The 25,394-nt window shown below is 35.5% G+C and overlaps 1 protein-coding gene across 1 annotated transcript in view; it reads left to right on the plus strand.

Annotated features, from left to right (window-relative positions):
- Nucleotides 1-25,394, plus strand: part of LOC145684784 (CLIP domain-containing serine protease B10-like) — a 60,864-nt gene that overhangs the window by 29,057 nt on the left and 6,413 nt on the right. Inside the window, exon 3 of the mRNA XM_081757154.1 lies at nt 11,249-11,445. Coding sequence (XP_081613280.1) covers nt 11,249-11,445 — 197 coding nt within the window. The remainder of the gene's footprint in view (nt 1-11,248; nt 11,446-25,394) is intronic.

Genomic DNA, 25,394 nt, shown 5'->3' on the forward strand with positions numbered 1-25,394 from the left:
GTGCTGAGAGAATCATTGTAGTAAGCATTTTTCCTCTCAAATTGAACTTTGAAACATATGACGAACATGCAACGAAAAAAAAATCTCATGCGTCTATATTTCGAACTAAGCGGTTAGCACAAGTCCTATGACGAGGAAAACTCGAGTTTGATCCAGGGCGGTAGCTTGGATTCCACGTTAAATTGCACTTCCACGGCTCGCTGTAAAACTGTTTCGTTGAACAAGTTCATGTGTAGTATTTGAAAAGTGGTAACTTTTAGAAACTGAGCTTCCTCATAGCTACGTGGTTAGCGTTACGCACCTCTGCCCCAGGTTTAAACACCGGTGAACGCTATGTTTCAACTTTAAGCTAAAAGGACGTTAAAACAAAATCAACAAACCATGTCATTTCTCGTGCTTAGTTTCAGAGAACATGATACTTGTGTGCGGTTCCTGATTCGAAACCCGGCCAAGGAAGTAAGGGCACTCCCACTAATTCTTCCATTTGCTCTCTCATAGACTAAATATTTCATGTTAAAATAAAACAGTGTGTTAGTAATAACAATTTTATCCTCACGCGTAATACGTTTCAAAAACATACTATTGATATTAAGTAACGCGGTTGATAACCTTGTCTGAGGATAAAATCTCAATGAACTTACCTCAAATTCAAGGAACAAAATTCGCTGAAGTAAAGTCACGCTGACACAAGAGGTACACCTTCGTTCATTCACGATCTTCGTAGAAGTAGGATTTGAAATATGAAATTTTGATTTGTATTTAGGGCAGAACCGTGTTCAACTATAAAGTGACATCACTATCACCCAATCAAAAAGAAGGAAAATAATAAATGATATCATGGAGAACCCATGAAAACTCAGCTCTCAATATTAACAACATCATGTATCATGAGCCGAAACATGATGTAACAAACAATCTGATTGGTTGTGACATTATTCACGTTTCTCCTGACACATCAATAGTTACGATATATATTAGTCAATCATCTAGTATCGCAATTCTGATCATGGCATGATACCGTTGACAAAAAATATACTTTCGTTAATTGATTACGGCATTAAATTGACACATCTAAAAAGTGGTTTATTTTCCTTAAACTTGATTGAAAAATGTAACACTCATCAGTATGTTACGAAACTGTCTTTAGCATAAATGCAAAGTTGAGCTTTAAAAGCCTGACGTTGCACTAACTGCTGAGAGAAAAATGCTGATGTAGTAAGACATCATGCCTTTCGTGAAAGCAGATTCTGTAATTTTATAATAGCCAACTCGTATGCGTAACAACAAGCAGAAATGTGTAACGTAACATAACCTGTCTAAAATCTGCTCATGTTCCTTTCCATACGTGAAACTTCTCACACTAAAACTGTTGCACGCTGGCTCAACGCTTGTCCCGAATGTGTGAGAACCCTGCTTCAATCCTCAGGCAAGTAAGTTCACGTTTTCTCCTGTTTCGTCCTATCATTTCTCATCATCGTTTTGCTTAGGCTCGAGAGGGACATTAAACTCAGCATTTAGTGAAACTAGCACCAAGGATCGAACTCAAACGATTGCAATGTCTATAACATAGTAATCAACATATGTAAGGTATTCATGTTCATCCCTGTGGTGGAACAAAATGGATCAAGAAATACATATCAAATTTAAGGATATATAATCTTAAGTACACCTCCAAATAATCAAATAACGTAATAAGGTTCCAAAATCAATCAATGATACTCATCAAAGGGAACGGACTATACGTACACCCTATAAGGTAAGAAATAAGAATAATAATCTCCCAAACTTTATATTTATAAAAGGGAACAAATAAGACCCCTCAGTGGGACTACCCCATAAAGGCGGATCGTAAACTCTGTAAGCTAGAAGAGACGGGGTGCAAAATTTCGGCGGGCGCCACACTCCAGGGGGCGCAAAACTTAAAATCTGGTAACACAAAATAAGCTATACATACACCTGTACTCGATCATAAGGTAACAATTCCCAAATATTACGCCATAAAAGAGAACAAAATACACCATAGGTGGGACTACCCCATAAAGGCGTGGCCTAACACCACGTGACCCAAAGAGGTGTGGCTTAACACACGTGACTCAAAAGAGCATTGCCTAACATCACGTGACCGTACGACGTCATACCACGTAATCCCGAGGTGGGCACCGGGCGTCCGGGGTGCAATATTTTAGCGGTGACGGCGGGCGTCACGCTCCAAGGGCGGAAAGATAGATCAAGTCAGGCCCCTACCACTACGTAGGATGGTGCTATTATGATCAAGGAAATGAGATAGAAACCAAATTGGGCAAAAGAAGTTAGAGGTTGAAGTAGGAAAATGTTAATACTGACAGTATGTGTTTGTTAATGGTTCGACGAGTACTGTATCTGTAAAATCATCGACTACGCTTTATTATCTTTTAGTTTCGCTAATTTTTCTGTATATAACTATTTTTCTGCGTGGTTTAATGAAAGTTCGAGTAACAAACTGTGACATCACAGAACAAAGCTTTGGATTGAATGTTTTAGCCTGAAGGAGATATACAATAAATGCAAGTGAGTTATAATGGAAAAAATGGTCTAATTGTAAGGGAAGAGATAGATAATATACAGACATGATTGCCTATCCTACGAACTTATGTAATGTAAAAGAATTCATTGCACTAGAGGTGAACCACAACGTTGAATAAGATTTTTTTCACTGAACTTGGTATCTGAAATCCTTTTTCAGTATATATATATATATATATATATATATATATATATATATATATATCGAAACCATTAATATATTTTTTCTTATATATGTCAAAGGTAATATTATAAACGTCTCATTCGCACGATATTGTTGTGGAATGCTTCGTAAAACAAAGCTCATCTTTTCGCTGCAATAGATCCAAATGATAAAAATTAGATGTTGGTAAAAACGAAGTAAGTAGAATAAGAAGTGTGGAGAACGATTTATTGCAACACAGCGATTAATGACCAAGTCACATAATTGTAGTTTTGGTAATTTTGCTTAACACTCGAAAAAAAAATCTACTTGGTGGTAAGATATATAGGAATTATTATTTTATAATGTCATAGACTTCTTACAAATATGTTTTACACGATCAATTATAATATTTCATGTGTATATATTCTACCAGCTAAAAATATTCGATATCGGGAACAAAAGAATTAATATAACAGTTTTTGATATCAGAATGTTCATAATTATTACTAAGAGAAAATTGATTGGAAAATTAGTATACCACGAAGATCTTATTACAAGTTGAATAAACAATTTATTTCTGATCTATAAAAAACTAGTAATTATTGTATCAATCAAATCAGTTACAGATGATTTAGAATAATATATGAATATATAATAATTTAGTATTTTATAGCTAATGCCGAGGAAACCAAGAAATTTCATGATCAGAACAATAAGACAGGCAACTGAATTCCTTTGATTATTATCTTACCTTCTGAAGATGAATTCTGATCCAACATGTGTTACATAATAATTAGAATTGGAAGAGAACACGAGTTTGAATAGATACTAGTCATTCAATCGATCTGTACAATGGAAACTCAATTCAAGTAAAGGAATGCACAATTTAAACAAATGGACGGCAACACGGATCGTTTATCTAATAAATTCGAAGGGAAGATAAAGTGGCGATTCAAGAAATTTGGACAATCCTTGGAGATGGGAAACATACATAAATCAACGCCAATATTGCGTACTGTACTCAGCATTTCCCCATGTCATCCTCCCACTAGTATTACCTTATTTTTAATACAGCTCTTAACATAACAGAGATGGTAACATATAGGTTCCAGGACGTTTTCTTCTAATCCTTTGTTACTTCCGTTTCCTTTGATAATGTGATCGCCAAGGAACGTCATCTCTCATTCGTGACGGGCTAACATGGTCTTAGATGCCGAAAGCCCAGAAATCTAATTCTTAAATGCTAAGGAATCAACATTTTCGGAAATGAGGTAATTTCTATTCTTGGACGTTTCGCTGAATTTGTTGCACCGTCAACCCAGAAATTAACATAATTCATATGTGCGACCAGACACCAATTAACAAGTCGCATTTACAAGATTTCCGGTGCTATATAAGCAGTGGAATTATCAGCGCAAAATCAGAAAACAGCACATATTACATACATAAATATGCTAGTAACACACTCTAATTTGCCAGACTATAAGATATGATTCAACCTTTTCAAAACAAAAATAAAGTAAAATAGCTTCTACCACAATAATGAGATTGAGATGTAATAAAAATAATTTAACGGGTCACCACAATACAGAGAGTAAGATTAGGAGTTATTTTAATGTAGGAATTCGATTTCTGGATATTTTGGCATATATAGCGTATATCCGTCACATATGATGGATCATGTCTTACCGCTATCACACTTACCCGTGAAGGTAAGGAATGTGAAAAGGAATGAGGAAAGAAGAGAGTTGCGTGGTATCTTTTTGTTAGGTACCATCCAGGCATTTGTAGAATGTGAGCGATCAAATCCCAGGAAAAATTCGGTGAGTATAGTTGACCTAGAAAGACGTTATCAAGTTTCCGAATAGGTGTCCCAGCGGGGTCTAAGCAGGAACCATTAGCACCAAAAATGAGATCGTTAGCTAGGTGGATACAGTACATAGCATGTGCTTCATAAAGAACTAAAACTCTTAAGAACAAGTTACATGAACCTGAAACTTGAGTAAGGTCAGATCACAGTATTACAGAAACAAGTTATTAGTTGGGGATGCGCACGAGTCGAGACACATTTTGTAAAATTCGAAACGAGTCGAGACAAACGTATTTCTCGAGTCAAGACACGAGTCGAGTCGAGACTGCTTGTAAAAATCTCGACTCGACTCGAATGTCTCGAAAATCTTTCTATAATTTTTAATATTATTTTGAAGAAAGTATTCACTCAGAAACAGCGTTGAAACCAATTCAAGTGAGTATCCATGCATAGGCGTAACTTAGGGGGCAACTACCCCATTTTTGAAGTGTATTATGACAGTCATCCAGTGTTATCTATGAACTGAGCTGAAGCGAATACAACACGGTTTTGCTTAATTTTATGTTTTTTTTTTTTCCACTGTATTAAGGTCTTTAAGCGACTAACCAGCCCAAAAGAAGGGAGGGACAAGGAAGTGAAAAGACCAGTACCAGGTAAAATCTCAGTCTCTCAGTCAGGATGGCCGGTCCGAACAGAGTTCGTGGCCATGCTCCACCTTTTCAATGTTGCTCGTTAGGCATACACACTGCCCAGGGCTTCAAGTGGCTTCAGTGAATAGCCGCCTCGCCAGAATGTTTATCCACAGTGATTTGCGAGAACGCAGCCAACAATGAAAGTAAATAATCCCTGATCCATGTTCCTGATCTGGTTTGATAAATCATATTAATAGCCGTTTCATAGACGGAACTAAAAATTTATACACAATGTTTGTGAACTGACAAGTGTTGCACACGAACTAAATTCCGACAGCAGGCTGATTTGCCGCAACGCAGTGCCGGCGCGCCCCGGCTCACTTTAAACCCTGACACTGCCTCCCTACTACTAGCTGTGTAATTGTCACACACTTTCGATGTATGTGATCTGAATTGGTTCACATCTCACTTTATTGCCTCTTTCGCTTTTAGACATTACATGTTCCTTACGATGGTAATAATAATTTGTAAACTGTGTTGTTAAATTCAGGAATCAGGATTTCTTTATTTTTCTGTTACATCAGAAATACTTGTAATTTGAATAAACACAGGATTTATTCTGAACATGTTTTTTTTTGGGGGGGGGAGAATAATAGAGCCAGTGTAGAATTGTGATTGAACTATATCTAAAAATAATTTCCTCATGTTCAGAGATGTTCACATACCTTCTCCCTTATTGATTCTGGCTGTTTCTTAGGAAATGGACAGTTATTACAAATTTTGTCTTATCTATGCTGATATTATTATAAAATGTTCGACTGTAAGCTGTCTTTAAGTCTGAAAATGTTCTAGAATAAAACGGAAATGGAACTCTGATTTTAACCACATCTGGTAATATTTTGCAATAAATGTTTTTCTAAATCCATCTTAATAAAGGTCAGTGAACTTTGAGCGTGATGGAGAAAATGGATGCGATGTACGTTGATGATCAGAGGAAGTACTGGTCGGTCTGTTGTCTGGGATAGAGGGTTGCTTTATAAGGATAAGCAGAGACATACAGAACTCGGCTCTTTGTCGGAAATCTTGTAGTCCTAGATACAAAAGATGTTTTATTGCTTTCCCTGTAAGTCACAAAAATAGCAGCATCTGGTATTGTTGTAAAGTGGAAAGGGAGAACTGTACGGTTAAAACAACGATTATTTTTACTAATAGCCACCATGGCACCCAAACCAAAAATAATACACTTGATTTATTTTGAAGTTTGTGTTTACAGCAGTGAGCAATTCGTTTGAATTATTTTCCTGTATATATAACCTTCACGTGTATCGGTGTATAGTGGTTCCATTTTTTTATATATATATTTTACCTGTGGTACTTGAACATTTCTTAAGTTTCACAAGAAGTTGTTGTGACTAATGTGCGGTGCTCAAAAAATGTTGGAATATTTTAGTAAGAAGATGAAACTTAGCAATATTGACTGTCAGCTGAAGTAATGAAATAGTGACTAAACAATCTAATTCTTCCGTTTCAGAAGATAAGAATTCAAGTGCTAGTGTAAAACCAGTGTCGGAAGATGAAGTCTCAGAAGATAAGAATTCAAATGCGGCTACTACTGTGGAAACAGTGTCACAAGATGAAGTTTTTAGAAGATCATGATCTGGTCAAAGATTATGAAAAGGCAAAGACATTTCTGGCAGTAGGTCTAGGTCCCTTTCAACCGCAATTGAAAACGTACCTCAATAAAAAATGGCTGCGTTTGCGATCTGAATGGTATAGGCAATTTAGTTGGTTAGAATATAGCGTTTCTCGAGATAGTGCCTTTATTGTCGCGCATTCTCCGTAAACATTCCGAAATCTGAAGACACCTTTATTAAGGAGGGTTTCCGTAACTGAATGGTAGTAGATAAATTCGGTACTTATGAGGCAAGTAACGCTCATAAGATTTGTATTTCTAAGGCTGCGGAATTCCGAAACGCAGACTATTGCACGGATCAGTTACGCGTAAATTAGATTTGCAGACGAACAAAATAGTTAACGACAATAGAATATATGTGAAAGCACTTCCAGATAGTATGTTGTACTGTGCTCGCCAATGTGTTCCTCTTAGAGGTCATAGGGAAAACAACGAAAGTGAAAATAAAGGTAATTTAGCAGAACTCTTATTGTTAAGATCCGAAGACAATGATGTGGTTTTTCGGTATTATGTTAACGAAGAGAAAACTTTTAGGTACGTTAGTCCCGAATACCAAAATCAATTTCTAGATTTAATGTGTGAGTATGTGCTGGGAAAAAATAATTGATCCTGTGAAGACTGCAGGTATATATACTGTCATCATAGATGAAACTCAAGATTTGAAGCGACATGAACAAGAATCAACGATACTGTGATGAAACATTAAACGTTCACGAAAGTTTTATCGGGTTATGCAAGACAGAAAAAACACGGCGAAAGTTTGTCCGAACTGTTAAGAAATGTGTTAATATTACTGGGTCTGAGCGTAGATAACATCCGAGGTCAATTTTACGATGGTGCATCCGCTATGCGTGGTCAGTACTCTGGCGTTGCAAAAAGGATACCTCTGTGAAGTTGGCCTACCCAAATTAGCTTACCCACTTTTATCTACATGAGCCGTTACTTCCGCGATTTTGTACAAATTAGAGTATAAACAAAATGTGTGGGTAGGCTACCTTCACATGTGAAGTTGGCATACCGAACAACCTTTCCCACATTTTTCGACATGAATTGTTAGCTCCTCGTTAGTTCCTCGTTAATTCCCGTTAGTTGTTACCAGTAGCGTAGCGTGAAGTTTCATAATTGGTAGACACGACATATATATATATATATATATATATATATATATATATATATATATATATATATATATACATATACAGAGAGAGAGACAGAGAGAGAGAGAGAGTTCAGTGCTCCACGCTTATGCTCTGAGACTAAGGCAAAAGGTGATGAGTTGTATGATAGTGGTGGAGTGACGAAAGTGGGAAAGAACGGGAGAGAATCTCAGGAAAATCTACTGACGATTGTTATAAGTCTATAGTTATTAGGGTCAGCCTTTGAGCCTTTTTTATATATAGGTTTCATTACAGCAGTCTTAAAATCATCAGGAAATACACCTGTTTCTAAGTTTAGGTTAAAGATATACTGCAAAGGTTTTAACATATTTGATTTCGGATGTTTCAATACACTTGCTGATAATCCGTCGATGGCAGATGTTGTTTTTGGTGATAATTCATTTATAAAGCGTTCAATTTCCTGTTCAGTGATTGGATTGAAGAATATAGAGTTTACTACTTTAGTTTGGGAATTAAAATTAAAATTTATTTTATTATCAATCTCTTTGTTAATTATTTTTTTCTTTTTTGCCAACACTGGAAAAATCCTCATTAGAACTTTCAACCATTAACATTGGATCACGTTCAAACGTTACTGGACCAGTTTTAGTGTTCAGTTCACTTATTTCTACATATTTTTTGTCATTTTTATGTATAATATTTGTTATTACCTTCCATAATTTACTAACATTGTTATTACATAATATAATTTGTTTTCTCTAGTATTCATTTTTAACTTCTTTTATTAATTGTGTAAGTTCATTTCTATACCTTCTGTAATATTCCTTAAATTCTAAATCATTTTGGCTTTTTATTACTAAACGACTTAATCTATCTCTTTCTCTTAGAGTTGACTAATCCTTTTGTTATCCATGGTTTTATTTTGCGATATTTACTACTTACTTTTTTTATTTTTATTGTTAATACGTGAATTACTTATACAACTTTTCATTATTTGGATGAAATTCGAAGTTGCAGTATTAACACAATTACTGTGTATTACCAGATTTCAGTTACATTTTTTCAATTCTTCATTTAATAAAGTATAATCTATAATTGTTGTTTCATATAATATTTTTCCCTCTTTTGCATTGTAATGGGAACATTTATAATAGTGAGAAAGTGGTCAGTTATACTTGTTTGCAACACAGCTGATGTGACATTCAGTGGACTTTGGTACTTTAAAAATATTTGATCTATACAAGTCTTACTATATTCTGTAACTCTACTGCATGACACTTTATGCATGAAACATAACCATGACTATATAGTAAGTTTAAATGCGTGTCTATATTTTACATGTAGATTGACATAATGTATGTATGTATGTATGTATGTATGTATGTATGTATGTATGAATGTATGTATGTATGTGTGTGTGTGTGTGTGTGTGTGTGTGTGTGTGTGTGTGTGTGTGTACACTACACCAAAATATGATACTTCTTATATACTATAAGAAAGAGAAACAAAATATAACGACTTGGAAAAATAACCTATAATTCTTCTCACACACAAATAAATAAATAAACATAGGCAACAAAAGAAACGCAAATTCATAAACGTAGAGAGGTTGGGCGGGTGGAATGGTGGAACAAAAAAAAATTGTACTAGAACTTTTCCTCAGCAAAACTAACAATTACAATATATTCTTTATTCAAAATTCTTTTTCATTAGGTTCAGCTTAAAAAATGTCTTTACAAATCACTAACATGCCTCACACCATATTCCACCATGACCTGTGGTCTTGGAGAATCGTTCCAAGGGAGTAAACATCAATTTTCTTTTAAAACATCTATAATTAAAAGGAACTACAAAGATTGAAACCCAGCTTATCGCCACCATGTGCCGTGACCTTGAGGAACCATTCCAAAGGCGTAAGCCTCACAGCTTATATCCACCATGTGCCGTGATGTGGGATTATCAGTTAGTAGTTCAGATATAGTCTCTAAATGCTTACAAAATGGATGTAACATATGGAGATGAAAACTGATGCCCTACACCATACTTTACTGTAAAGGGTTATGTTTTAACTTAAGTGAAATTCAAATGCTTCAGGTTTATAAAAAGTGACTACTTGGAAAGGAAGGTAAAGAGAGAAAGTTATAAATTTTAAAACAAAGGAAGAGCACTAGCCTGAGTACTTCCTGTTTGACTGGCGTCGTCCTCGTCATCTGGAATGATGAATGGATCTCTCTTATATCTTCTCTCTGGAGGAAACTAGAAACACTGGAATTAGCTGACAACTGGAACCTAATTCTGTCAAACTGCTAGGAGCGTTGAGTCTTTTGCTATGATGAATCTGCGACAAATATCGTTCTTCATTTCTACTTCACTTAACAGGCGTTATCACAAAGAGTTTCTGCGGCAATGAACCTTCAGAATGGCATTCAATCAAATATGGAGATAGGCTTCTTTAATGGAAAGGTCTCTTCTACACTCGATATGATTCTCCTCAGATCTTCATCACGAATACCCGTTGCGTACGTGGTCTTTGTGGTTTTGTTCGACAGAAAGCGATAACCCTTGCGAACAATGAACTAGGAACCATCAGATTAGGCGGAGGGTAATGCACGGAAGGGGAAACTAGTCTTGCATTTATTCGTATATTTTGTAATGAAATATATGCTTATTCAAGTTGTCTAAGAATGTGCATCATAAGTATAAGTTCTGTTTTGACAGAACTAAAGATTTCAAAGATTCTGTTAAAATTCAGTCGTAGAAAGAAAATAACATGATTAAATAAAGAAAATTGAATTTAACAAATTAAGACAGAAGTACACGAAACTAAGCGTTACTTCACAAATGAAACATTACATTTATGAAATTCTTTGGAACCTGGCTGTATGTGTAATAACAATTGTCTGGCAATTGTGGTAATCGACTGTTCCAAATATATTGCCACAGCTTTCTACAAGAAGAGTTTCACTTTAGAGAGAAAGATTCTGAAATTAACTAAGATTGTAGAAAGTTATTCACATGACTAATTTACGAGTATCTAGCTGGTATTTATTGAATTCGTTGGCTAATTCATAACGACATATGCGGTTATGTGCAAATGTAATAACATCTTACGAATTTACGTTGTTCAGGTTTGCCAATTCCAGTGACTAATTTTACATATATGAAGTTTCTGTAAGTTGTTTAAATAGTAACTCGCATAGTAATTTAAAAGGATACTAAACTTATTAGGTAATAATTATATATTTAATTGCTTCAACTTCTACTACTATCTTATATGCTTTATTATAGATCGCGAAACTAATAACCAAAACATTACAATAGCAGGATGGGGCATAACAAATGACAATAAAACCAGCAGTGTTTTGTTACATGCCACATCTAAAACAATGGACAGAGAAACCTGTTTGCGGAAAACACAATACTCCTCGAATGAAATAGATCCTGACCATTTCTGCGCAACTGCACCTGGTACCGACGCCTGTCAGGTAAGTATAGTGGAAAAGTGCCTCCTATATCTGTAAAATGCCTTTATGTAATACAACTTTCTACAAATTTATTGAGTTTATATGAGTTTTTCTATAGTTTAAATCGTCTCATTCCCGTAGTCCATTGATAAAATACCATGTAGTTTTCATGTTTGCAAATACCAAATAATCTAATATAAATAAAATATTTTATTTTTCTATGTGCCTATCTGTCTGTCTCTGCGTCTGTCTGTCTATGTGCGGCCTGGGGACCAGAACAGTAGACGAAGAGTTACCAAATTTTGGCCACAGGTACCTTGGTCCAGGCCCCAAACCAGGACGAAGCGCTTTCATTTTAAATTCGAACCAGGGGTCTGAGGGGGTGCGTTTACCGGGACCGACCTGGGAACCAGACAAGTGGACTTAGAGTTACCAAATTTTGATCATGGGTACCTTGGTCCAGGCCCCAGACCACGATGAACCTTTTCTTCAAAATTCGATCCAGGGGGTCTCAGAGGGTGAGACAAGTAAAACTAATTCAAATTGACCGATATTAGTATCAAATCCATAGTTTTCCCGGTCGCTGAGATGAATGGTGATATTCCTACAGATATTGACTTCCAAATACAGCCCCCATGAGAAGAATGGGTATTTCAGCTGCTATAAAATAAAATATATATAGGCTCTTTACCACATTACAAAGTTATAAATTAAGTTATATTCCTATTATTTAACATTAATTAGATGCACACTCGTACAGCGTTCTAATTCAAAGTAAAAGTGGTGTTACCATATCAACTATAAAGGGTCAAAAGGATAACAATCTGCAGAAACCAATCATGGAGAAACTAAAACTTTTTTTTTTTTTTTTTTTTTTTTTTTTTTTTTTTTTGCTACGTCCTAGTGCGACAAGCAGTATACAACATTCCAAGTCATTCATACAAGAGCTGCTAACAGTCAAGTAAAGAACCGATAAAAAAACTGTCAACAAACCTTATTGGGTGGTCAAAACCCGAGACATACTAAAATATATTTGTGCATAAGATTGCCAGACGTCCCGGTTCAACCAGGAGAGAACTTTCCTTATAGGTCTAGTCCCGATATTATTTTCAACTGAAATTGGGAAGCCCAATTGATCACAACTTTTCCTTAAATAGTCAGTTATTTTATATCATAAAGCCTTAGCTATATTTGCTGACAATACATAAGGTAGCCTTCTCCGCTGGTCTAGTGACTATCGCATGTGTCTTTCGGGCACGCGTTCCTTAATTCGATTCCAGTTTTAATTTTATAATCATTCACTTTCATTAATGGTCCGTTTCCTTTACCCTAAAGGGCATAACTATGAGATACTAAACTACAAAATTAGTAAATAAAACACATATTTCAAAGAATAAATTGTCACATGAACTTAACTTTTTACCATGCAATTGGAAGTTTCAGAAAAATGTTATAATTTCACGCTCTGAATATATGGTAGTTTTATTTATACAATACCGTCTGTTATCGAGATAAAATAACTTAAACCAAATACATCTTACAAAATTATCAAGTTGTCTCACCATATTTACCCTGTGATATATTTTCGATGACAAAACAAGCCACATATAACGGGAATCATTTGTATTTGAATAATAAACTATTCCTTATCCAGTACAATATTCAGTTGCATGAACAATAACGAAAGAGAATGTCCGAGCCGTACTCGACTCAAAATCTGATCATATCATGAGATAATGTACTAGTAACAGCAGTCTTGCACTGAGGAGTATAGAGCCCCAGCAAGAGGCTCACTTGGGGGGGGATTTTCCATTATTATTATTATTATTATTATTATTATTATTATTATTATTATTATTATTATTATTATTATCATTATTATTGTTGTTGTTGTTGTTGTTTAACAGACTTGTAAAACTTTTGCGATGGGAGGGTGTGGCTTTTTTCGTAAAACTTTCAGATTCTTTTATACACGATAGTGGAGCTCCAGAGTGGGGACCTGGTCTGTTTCTTTATGGTGTTACAATAACTTGTCAAACAACTAACAGAGGACCCCAATAGGACTTTATAAAAGTTAGTATCATTTCGGCATTCATAAGGCCCCAATACACATTTAGACAATATCAATACTGGGGCCCCATTCTTCCATATTCTTGAAATATATTCTTACTAGGCCACAAACAAAGGGCCCCGAACATAACTTTATAATACTGTTAGTTTCATTCCAATAATGGGATCCCAAGACTACTTTCAATGTTAGAGCCACCGAAGACTTAGAACGAAACAAACTACAATATATATTTAGAGAGGGTCCCGGTAGGAATCCCTGCCCTCCTGGCTAGTCCGAGCCTGAGTCACAGGATTGTGTTGGCTAAGGAATGATTTTCAAGTTTAAAGATGATACATGACTATTAAAAGGTCTGCCTTTGTGTATTGGCGAATCTGCCTTTGCATACTGCACCATTATATTGGAAGACTGCAACTCTGCTAGAGAAAACATCTATACCTCAGCCGGCGAACCTTTTTAGTTTTGAGAGTTACTTTTCATTTCAGAAATAACTGGTGGTCTAATTGTCTTAATGTAACAAGTGAAGTATCGTTATAACAAACTCGAAGATCATAACCAAGGATGTTATAAAATAGAGGATCTGCCTGTACAACAAAATCGTGAAGGCATACGTCATAGCTTCGCCACACTTACTCTGCTCTCTCCGCGCCACTAAGATCGCAATGTTTCGAACCAACAATCATGGCGGAAACGAGAGTAACCAATCAGACGTGCCGGCTCGGACGATGCTCGGTTGTTTTTTTGGCTTTATTGAGTTCATATGATAAAGATACGTATGGGCAGATTCTCTATTTTATAACATCCTTGGCCATAACTATGTTTACTGGTAACGTGGAAAGCCAGTGGGGAAAAACACATGTTACTACTTTTTACATTTTTTTTTCTCTTTGCCATCTCCTGCACCAATAGCGCAAGTGCATATTAAGGAATGTCATAGGAAAGCTCAGTGGGATAACTTACAGTTCCGAAGACATCACATTACACTGGACAACAAATTTTAACTTTTTTCATGCTTCAGAAATGAAAAGTACATTTTCTTTTGCAAATGCGGATGCTGAATACGAAAATGAAAATAAAAATGATGAATTGGTTCGAGTTTAAATGTAATCGACAGAAATATGTGTTATGTAGTGTTGATACTTTTAGATTCTTGCATTTTCTATTTGGCCTTTCACTTAAGTAGCTATTGCTGTTCATCCGAGTGTCGTGGTTAATATGCCATTCGCTTCAGAATAAACCAAGCTTGCAAATGACATTATGTGCTTGTGTACATGATGTGTAAGAGGAGGGAAATTTAAAGTAAAATTGGGAATTTTATCCAAAAATCCTTTTTCAAATATAGCACCCCCTGGTACGGCTCTGCCAAAGGTACCAAAATATAATATAACTTTAAAACTACTGTAGTTTATACGTAATGCATGTGCCAAGTTTCATTGTAATATCTACAATAGTTGTGAGGGAAAAAATCAGTTCTGCTTGACAATTTCATATAGGAAAAAGTAAGATATAAAATAAAAAGAATCCAAACAGTACTATTTAGTTGATTATCGTGAATTATACGTCATTTTCTTCACAATAAAACAGGCTTTCAAATGGCACTATGGGAATTGTGTGTATGTAATGTACGAGAAAGGGGGAAATTGGGGTAAAATTGGGAATTTTCCATCCATTTTTTTTCAAATGTAGTGCGCCCTGGTGCGGCCCCAGCTACATGTACCAAAATACAACATACTTTAAAGCTATTGCGGTTCATATGCAATGCGTGTGCCAAGCTTCATTGCAATATCTACAATAATTATGAGGGAAAAGTATTTCTTAATCATGCTTAACAATACCAAATTTTATATGGGGAAAAGTGAGATATAAAATAAAAATGTATAAAGTGATGTTCGTACGTAAAGAGAGGAAAATGCTTTTTGTTATAATGTTAGACCCTCTACATATAAGACAAGAAAAATACTTGACATATAGTTTACAGGGTATGATAAGTAATTGTGTGTGTGCTTGACACAGAGTTTTTCCAAAGAATATAAAAACGTCAATAAGAAATTAAAACTATATAAAAGTGATAAAACTTAACTTGCATGGATATTACAAATGGCGTCTGTCTACCTGTCATTTGTATTGTGGTTCTGGAACATCTCTAGCGATTGTCCGCAATAATCGGTAAGCGCAGACTTGCTCAGTGGCCCTGATATCGCTTCTCCGTCATAGATATAACTTGGTAGAGATGCTTCCTATGTTCATCAATGATTGATTCGCAATTTTCTGGGAATAAATATATGCGGGAGTGCAACAAGTGCATTTTAGTGACATATTACTCCCTCCCCCCATTGCTTTGTAGAAAATGTAAGGTGGTGGTAGAAGATATTAACTACTTCTTTATAGCTCTGAAACCGATAGTTTCCCAAAACATTCGTCACCACTTTTCGGAGAGAATCCCACGCAATCTCCTTATGTTTTAACACTGCACCAAATTCAGGATCATTGAGGAGTTAGCGAATTTGAGGGTCAATAAGAATTCCCTACCTGATCTTAGTTTCAGCAAATTGTGGACGTTTACGCAGAATATATTTGAAGAATAGTTTTGATGCGTCTATGAATAGCCATCATTCATCAGGATTATCTTCTATGTTAAGTTTGCTCATAAAACCAGTTACGTTGTTACAACATTCTATGTCACTTTCCACTGAAAATACTGTTTCAGGGGATTCTGATGTGTTCAAAACACGGACACTTATTAGATCTTCAGAATAAGCTCCCTACTGCCTTAAGCTGGATGCCAGTAGTTCTACGCTACTCTGACAACCTCAGGTAATTTAATTCAGGTTGAGTATCATATGGCGAATAGATAATGATATGTTGGTTTTGTAAAGTCTGGATCTGTGGAAGACGATGAATCTGCAACAGAATTTAGCAACCTGGGTCGACTTTGTCCGCCTTTTGCTCTTCATCGGATGAAACACTGGAGTAATGTGCGGGAGGATGTGAAACCTTTAGTTCTTCAGAATGTGGAACAGAGACGAACATCTCAAGGAATATTTGGATACGTCGTAGTCCATTTTTTTTTTTTTTTTTTTTGGATAGACCTTCAATTGGAGGAGCTATGCAAAAATAACAGTTTAAAGTATGATCTATCGGCTCTCTCCATATCATTGGACTGCAAATGGCATGCATGGTCTTTTTCCATGTAGCCAGTAACGCAAGTTTGTAGAACAAGTATTACAAGAAATATGTGATGCCCACTTCTTGTCCATCACTTTAGAGCAAAAGTACAAGTGATAATCTTTCTTTATGATAGGCATGAAATTCCACTTTTTGTTTCACTTCGTTAAATAGAACAATTTGCTCTGCACTGTAAACACATTTACACGACATATTTTTCCTCAGTACAGTCATAGAACAATAAATACTACTGCTACTAATAATAATAATAAATAACAGCACTCACTCACTCAATACCTCAGCACGACTACGTCCAGGATAGCAAATTGTAACTACAAAAGAACCTTATAAAACACGTTTTCTCTGGCAAACTCTTCAAAACAAACTAAATCGTGATGTGGCTAATGTTTCTTTGGCAGCGATGAAGTGCTAGCAATAAGGAAACCAGAGACATACGCACACTGTTAAAATGGTCTCTTAAATTCGAGAAAAAAATCCTCGTATTTGAGAATATCCGTTTCTTATCTGTGCACCGAGTAATACATTCTTAAAAGTGAGATTTCGATTTTCTCAAATCATTTTGAGAAATAATGACTCAAACGCGAGGAATTATGTCTCATTTCTGGGGGTGCAAATGCATTTCAAATTTGAGAAAAAATGTATTCTTTCTTAAAATTGAGAAATAAACATCTGAACAAATGAGGCATATAACCCCCATATTGAGAAACACATTTCTCAAAAAGAATTGAGAAATGTCTTTCTCCCAAGCGAGAAACGGCGCACAGAAACAGGGTTCTCAAATACGATAAGAAGGGGAAAGAGTATAAACAAAATATAAACATGCAAAAAATTCAAACAATTAGTACATACAGAATGCATATTAAATAAACACCTACAGTTATAATATTTAAAATATAACATATTTAAACCTTCATTTCAAGAAATTTTCATTCCTAAATTACGAAATATTTGTTTTACAACAAACCAAAAAATAAGCAGATCTGCTTATTTTCTCTAAAAACTGCCGAGCAACGAATGTCCTTATTTTCACTACAGTATTATTATCCATCTTTATCACTGTCTCCCTTAGTCTTGGAGCACAATCTTGAGATGTTAAGAAAAAATGAAGTCTTTGTTTTTACGTCCCAATGTTGTGTCGAGTAGGCTATAGGAGACGCTAGTGATGAGAATAAATAAGATAGAGGAATAAAGAAAGTGAGAAAAACGAAAGAATCCCGAGAAAACCCACGCACACTGTGTTTATCCACCATAAAGCCCACTTCCTCGAGTTGAGATCGAACCAAGAACCTCATGCACCACAAGTGAACGCTCTACCACTTAGCTATCGCGGCCCCTACGTTAAATTAATAACAAATGGGTATATTGCTATATGCAGTGTGCGAACTGACGGGGGATGTCAAGGATTTCTCCTCTGAGAAAAAATTTAACGCCCCTGGAGAAGAAAATTTTCATCCTGGTAGAGGTAACTTTTCAAATTCTATCCATATAGATAGTGTACGTGAGTGACGACTGGATGCGTATATGGGTGAAATTGGATACATATATAGGTGAGATTCATCCCTCCTCTGGGAAAAATATTCGGTACAGATTGATTACACGAATCCACATATTTGTGAAATTTACAGAAGAAATTTGTAGTAATATTTTAATGGACTAGTGTGTAAGTAATCAAAATATGGTGTGCTCTTACCTGTGATATGCGTATTTACATGAAAATACATTAATGAAGGTCGAACCTTGTATGGTATTAGCCCATAAGATAAGTAGTGGTAAATTAATAAAGGAAATATGACGTGCGACGAATGTAACGAACAAATGACTTTAACAAAAACGATATCTTTGTATCATGAAAGCGGTGTTTTTTATAATAATTGTTTACGAGCATACACATCATCGCTGACGAGCCTGCCCCCGACGGACGCAACCCCGCGCAGCACCATACTGCGTACATGCCCTGACTCAGTTAGATAGCATTCGTACTTTTAAGTGGCCACCTAATTGGTTGGTGTTTTAGCACAAGACCTCCTAAAGTGAATCTGTGCCGGGAAATGTAAGTGTAGACCTCAAAGTAACGAACAAATGACTTTATCAAAAATATCTTTGTATCGTAAAAACAGTGAGTTTCCATAATCTTCCTTTACCCGTATAACCACCATCGTTAACGCGCCTGCTTCATACGGATGCACTCCCGCTACACTCCTCCCCTGACTCAGTTAGATAGCATTCGTGCTTTTTAGTGACTATCTAGCGCAGGTTGGTTGGTGTAACAAGATCTCTTAAAGTGAATCTGCACCTGGAAATGCAAGTGCAGAAAGTAAATTCAGAAAGAAGTATACATTTCATGAATTGTTGTATGGATTCGTATAATCAATCTGCACGAAATATTCAATTCGCACAGTGACTATATGTCACAAATAGCCTGCAAATGTATGTCATTAGAAAGATTACAGGTGAGGAAAAGAGGAGGCACCAATTTATGCTAGGTGATCAGTACAAAATACCTTTGCATTACAATTCCATAATAATAAATCACACTTTTTTCCAGTAGCGTAGCGTGATATTCCGAAATGGGGATGCCAAAAATTAGTCATTTGTGCGATATAGTACTACTGCAAGCAGCAATACATAGCTATTCCGAATGGAAATATAGGGTTATACAAAATTTAGGAGGAAGCCCCCTCCTAATTGGAGGTCTAGTGGGGCATAGAGAAGCGAATGCGTGGATTACGTTAGAATTTAATAACCAATTGTCTCAGCTCCTTCTTGCCACTACCGTTGTGACGAGAAAACTAGGCCCCACTTTCGTATGAACATTGTTTCCAGTATCGTTCCCTTCATTTCTTTCTCGTGGGCGACTTTTTTCTCCACATACCACACGTCAATCTCGTTCTTCCCCCCCCCCCCAAAAAAAATCGCCCCTAGAAATTTGTCATCTTGGGTCCGGAACTCGTGAATATGGGCCTGAGTGTATATATCATTTGAAGATGTAAATACAAAGCACTTAAACCAACTCTGGGGGTCTGTTTCTGTATCCAGATACTGAAGTCAAGGGCGCAAATATGTCTTCAACGTTCGTGGGATGGGTAAGACTGTTCCCATAATCCTTTCCTTTTTTAACGATGTTCAAAATATTTATGAAGTTGAAAAAAATGCTGTGGAGGATTAGGGGAGCAGAGTTGTCTATAACATCGGCAGGAGGGCACGTTTTAAGGCTTATTGGGGGGGAGGGGAGAAGAGACTCATATTACAGTAGATGAATCAGATTTCTAAGGTAAACCTGTTGTACTCGTATATTACATACCAAATCATGTAGATGAAATAGTGGTACATATCATTATTACAACTCAGTGCCGTGAGCACATTCTGAAATTTGAATATATGCATAATAATAATTGACATGTTTCTACTTACGCATCCACAATGATCCACATTAAATTTTATGACATTTGTTTTATAACAATACAAATAATGACTTCCCCAAAACTATGAAAGAAAATCAATCAGGCCTATATTTGGCGCAACAATACTCTTATCTGAGTAAAATTATGATTAGCACAATAGCATTATAGGAATTGTTACAGGAGTTAAACAAATAGTTGAAAATAGATTACTAATAATTAATGACAATGAAATATTAAAGAATACGATTCTTTTTTAAAAATGAAACAAATCAAAGGACATCAGTTTCCTTTGTGGCAGTCGGATAGAAATCATCATCATCACAATCTCAAATCGGATTATTGGGGGGGACAAGATTGTAGGGAACATGTTCCCCTTATGTCCCCGAGATTTGTGCCAGTGACTGAAGGGCCCTGGCACAATCTTTGCGAGTGACGGGGAGTGGTGGCTCTCTTGACCTACCAGATCGGTGACCGTAATTCTACAGATGCTTTAAATTTATGCCTGTGTCCGTGAGCTCCTTTACGATGAAGATTACAATTACGATGCATTTAGTTACGATTAAGGCATAACCATTTTAATACTATTATTTACATAACCGGCATGCTTAAAAAATGCGTTGAACTAACCATTTCCGTTTTGTTCTATTTCCTTTATATTAGGGCTCGTACGTTCTGTTCAGAAACTATAGCTTAGTTCAAAATATATACAGTTGGAAATACTTGAATATGCCAGCGTATATCTAAAGCAAATGTAGGGTCGCAAGGGAATAGGAGGAGTGAGAAGGGAAGTATTGCGCATGCGCATTCAACAGAAAGCAGACGAAACCCCCGATGCTTTCAGTAAGCCTGGAAGCCCGAGGAAAATAGAATACGACAGGAGGAAAGACAGAAAATGTGCATCTGAGCGACGCTCATGCGTAGGTTCCTCTTGTCAAAGTAAGTCGAGAGAGCGCGCCAGAAGATTGCAGTGGAAATCATTGCGATAATTACAAGCAAACAATTTATATATAATGAAATACGTACTTTTTCTTATTAACAGGGGATGCCGGGCATACCGGCGTTCCCTTACGCTACGCCGCTGCTTTTTTCAACGCTGTTTCTAAATTCACAGATGATTTACGTGTTCTTTGTTTCATATATAAGCTATTTTGCACCTTATAACGAAGGGAAGGGGTGTAAAACATTGGCATGCCTTCCCATTCTACTTATTACTACATAACAAAAAGAATAATTACAGTAATTGATCCTTTTATTCTTTACCTTTGCTCTTACTGTAAACTAGGATCAATTACCACAATAGTGTTCCACCATTAAACTAAGTGAACTTACATTACAATATCAATTTTAATAAAACGCAGGTAGTAACTTCAAAGAATGTTGGCTGATAAATTTATATGTTTATTTTACCATGCTATTTACTTTCTCGACTTTCGTAATGGTATGGTGTATTCATACGCCACCTCAGCCACATCACCATACTGCGTACTCATATCCATTCGCACACGGCTACAACTAAAATCTTTTATCTCGTTTCCTGTATAGTAATTAAGCCCTAGCAATATTAGACCCTAGTAAAACATAGTAATATTATTTCGGTAAGATTGTTACCTTTATTTTTCACTCATGTATTACATCACAAATCACGCACTATTTCATTCTCATTTTTAAGAACTGATAAAATCTCATAAATAGGAACCTGAAAATTGGCCTTGAGCTTACAAATGAAAACACGTTTGAAAATATAGTGAGAGATTTTGTCTCAAATATGAGTAGAAATTACTTATTTTGTTTTGAACATGCATTTGTCTCATTTCTGAGCAAGGAAATTTTTAAGAATGGAGGAATTTATTTTGGACGGAGTTCTAAGCTTTTCGGAGGGTCCAGATACAATTTTTAAGGCTAAATTATATTAAAATTTGTAAAATAGAACCTGCAGTTAGACTCAATTTACAAAACAGTCGGAATTTTGGGGTGTCATGAGCCGCAAGACACCTCCTGTGTACGTCTCTGAGGATAGCAATGAAATTAACTGTCAAACAATGGAAGTTTATTGAAATAAGCAGACAGCTCCTGTTGGTACGAACCCTTAATTTGCCGACTGGAGCCCATCCAGCAATAACGTATTTCTTTAAAACCCAAGCCAATTTTTAAAAACTAATTTCATATTCGTTACCAGCACCCTAAAATTAGTAAGAATTGGTTACTTTTATCTCCGAAGCGTTTCCACTGTTGACCAGTGTTATGGGAAGTTCGAAAACGTTGTGATTACTGAAAAATTTGTATCAATTGAAGGGGCTGAACTATAAAAAGTTACATTAGTGACTTCACAATATCGACGTAAACTGTAATGTATATCGTTACAAACTAATCTCTACCAAATATATTAAAGATAAGAGAAACTTACTCACAATCTTTTGGCTGCTATGAGTAACCAACATCACTTATTTAAAACATTTTGTTTCACAAAACAGCTATAAACTAATTGTAGAATATACAAATCTAACATGAAGTCGTATTTAGTATTGTTACTTTAAAATATACGACCTGAGTAATGTTCTTCATACTGATTATCTTAGTCAAGATTAATCCACTGGGAATAGTCATGCATTGAAATTAATAGCACCAGAAAAACTATTGTAGACTGCCCCTCATGCAATCGACAAGTTGACCGTGGTCAGCTTGTTTATCACCGCTAATAATATCAGAAAAAGTGCTTGGTTACGTAAATATCCCCATAATCATTACTCATCTTTCATTCTTTCAGAATAATAAAATATCCGATTGAACATCGTGAAATTGTGACCAAACCATTCTCATGTTAACGGTGAAAAGTTTGGTATTTCATTGGGTATCTGCTACGCATTTGCGTATCATGTTCAAGTCGTTCTTGAAAATAATAAGTAGAGACCGGATGTTAGGCAAAATGCCTATTCTTTAATATTAAAGATATGATCAAAAATGACGTTTTAAAGTTTATATGAGGGGTTATAATTTCGATTTAAGCCAATTTTATTTTGCCTATTTTGCCTATTTCGACTTTTACTGCCTAAATAATTGCTTTAGTGCCTAATATTGCCTATTCAATACATTTTCTTCAAAATAAGCCTTCATTGGGAAAATATATAATTTACGTAACATAATACACACATATTTACTTATATTATGTGTTTGTAAACACAAGCTCCTGGTACGTTACAATATATATATATATATATATATATATATATATATATATATATATATATATATATATATATATATATATATAGGATGAACTTCAAAGATGTTCACATACTTCGGGAGGTGATTCGTGACATGAAAAGAAGATTAAAGTCCTCTTGAATTTCACAAATCATCATCTGAAGTATGTGCGCACCTTTATATCCCGTTCCAATTGTCAGGATTCGATTTCGATTCCAATTTGACGCCCCTGTCACTCGAACACGACGCAGAATTCGACAACATGCAACAGCACTTTTTGTCTTCTTTTCATGTCACGAATCCTCCCGAAGTATGTGCACATCTTTCAGATTCACTCAGTATATGCAATGCATAACATGCCTCGTTTTTGCATATACAGTAAAAGAAGATATTATTTAACAAACAAGTATGTTTCTATATTCTTTGGACATTACCTATGACTTGAATCTATTTTTTAATGGTATTGAGTATTTATCTTCATTATTTCGAGTTACATTTTAGTGCCTATTTTACTGACTATTTTTTAAATTTTAAGTGCCTATTTGCCTGCCTATTTTCCAGGTTTTTAGTGCCTGAACATCCGGTCTCTAATAATAAGAAATAATGGTCATCTGACCTCAATAGAAAAATGGCAGTCTAATACAGAATTGGAATTTAGAAGATTACACAAACAATTCTGATTGTGTTAGTCTCGAGTGTAATATAGTTAACTCTCAGGAGTTTCTTTCTGCTATATTCTGCGTTTGGGTTCCTTATAATATTAAACAACTTTCTATAATCAACACCTTAAATATAAACATTTGTATGTATTCAAGAAATACTTGTTGTTATACTACTGATTAGATCTCACCCTATTTTACCATGCTCCAATAGTATACGCTCCGGATAACAGCTAATTAGTAAAATAAAGGGTAAGAATTTATCTTTTATTTAGATTTTCGTACAGCAAATTTACATTAGTTTACTTAACTTTTATTTATTATTTTACTAATTCGAGCAAACAGTTCTCTTTATTTTTGTGGCTACACAACAATGGTGGTTTCTGTACTATTAAAAGGGCAAGGCGAATAACAAATTGTATTAATGTCCGAACCATGTCCCCTCACCGTGATCCTATCCTGGACCAGGAGAATGAAAATCAGGTCTGCTAGCGGATTAAGCACAAAGGGATAATATATATAACATACAAATCAGAGAATCAATAATCCAATTCTAGTCTCATCAGTTGCGTGGAATAATTGCTATATAACTAAAGAAACTAAATGATCCTACAGCTCTTGAAAACTTCATTGATGCGTTTTGAATGTTTAATATAAGTACATAAATGTTTAATAACGACGGTATCAAGGCTTTGGAGGGACATGTGAGACGTAGTTCGTTCCGGTGTTGACTAAACTATGTTCGAACAGCTCTAGTAGTTTGCATTGGACAATTGCATCATTTACTGGAAATAATGCCGGAAATTGTTTACCTTAAATGTTCACATTATCACTGGCAGTAAATAAATAATGTGACCTTAATCACTCAATCCACTAAACAAGAAAATATAACAGCACACAACACGAAACAGTCATTTTTACGGAACGACCAGCGAGTTCGCTGCATAAGCTTCTTCGAATGTTCATGACTAAGTTTTCTTTGCGCTAAATTAATGTTGGTAGTGTTCAGAGGTTTGAAAATTACAGCCAGACCACGAATATTGAGCTTATGCAAGAAACGTAGGACTGTGACAGCCGAAACTGCATGGCTATACTGAAAGAAGAGAGGATGTCATATCTTCCTAATGAATGACTAGCACGTGCCATTGACTTTTGGAGTGACCTTTAGCAGGTTTGAATTATAAGTTATAAGTCAATTTACGTGTTTTGTAAATATATATATATATATATATATATATATATATATATATATATATATATATATATATATACTTTCCACTTTCGGTTACATCTGGCACAATGTTTGATTTCTAGTGAACTTCAATCTTTGCTTCTTAGTTTAAAAATATATATGTGAACAAGGCTTCATTTTGATATAACCATCTTTTGTGTATCATTTCAGGTTCAAAAGTTGTACTATCCTAAATTCCGGGTTGCATTGTATATTGGACACTC

Source organism: Thermobia domestica, chromosome 5 (assembly GCF_964235325.1).
Source record: "Thermobia domestica chromosome 5, izTheDome1.hap1.1, whole genome shotgun sequence".
Taxonomy (NCBI): domain Eukaryota; kingdom Metazoa; phylum Arthropoda; class Insecta; order Zygentoma; family Lepismatidae; genus Thermobia; species Thermobia domestica.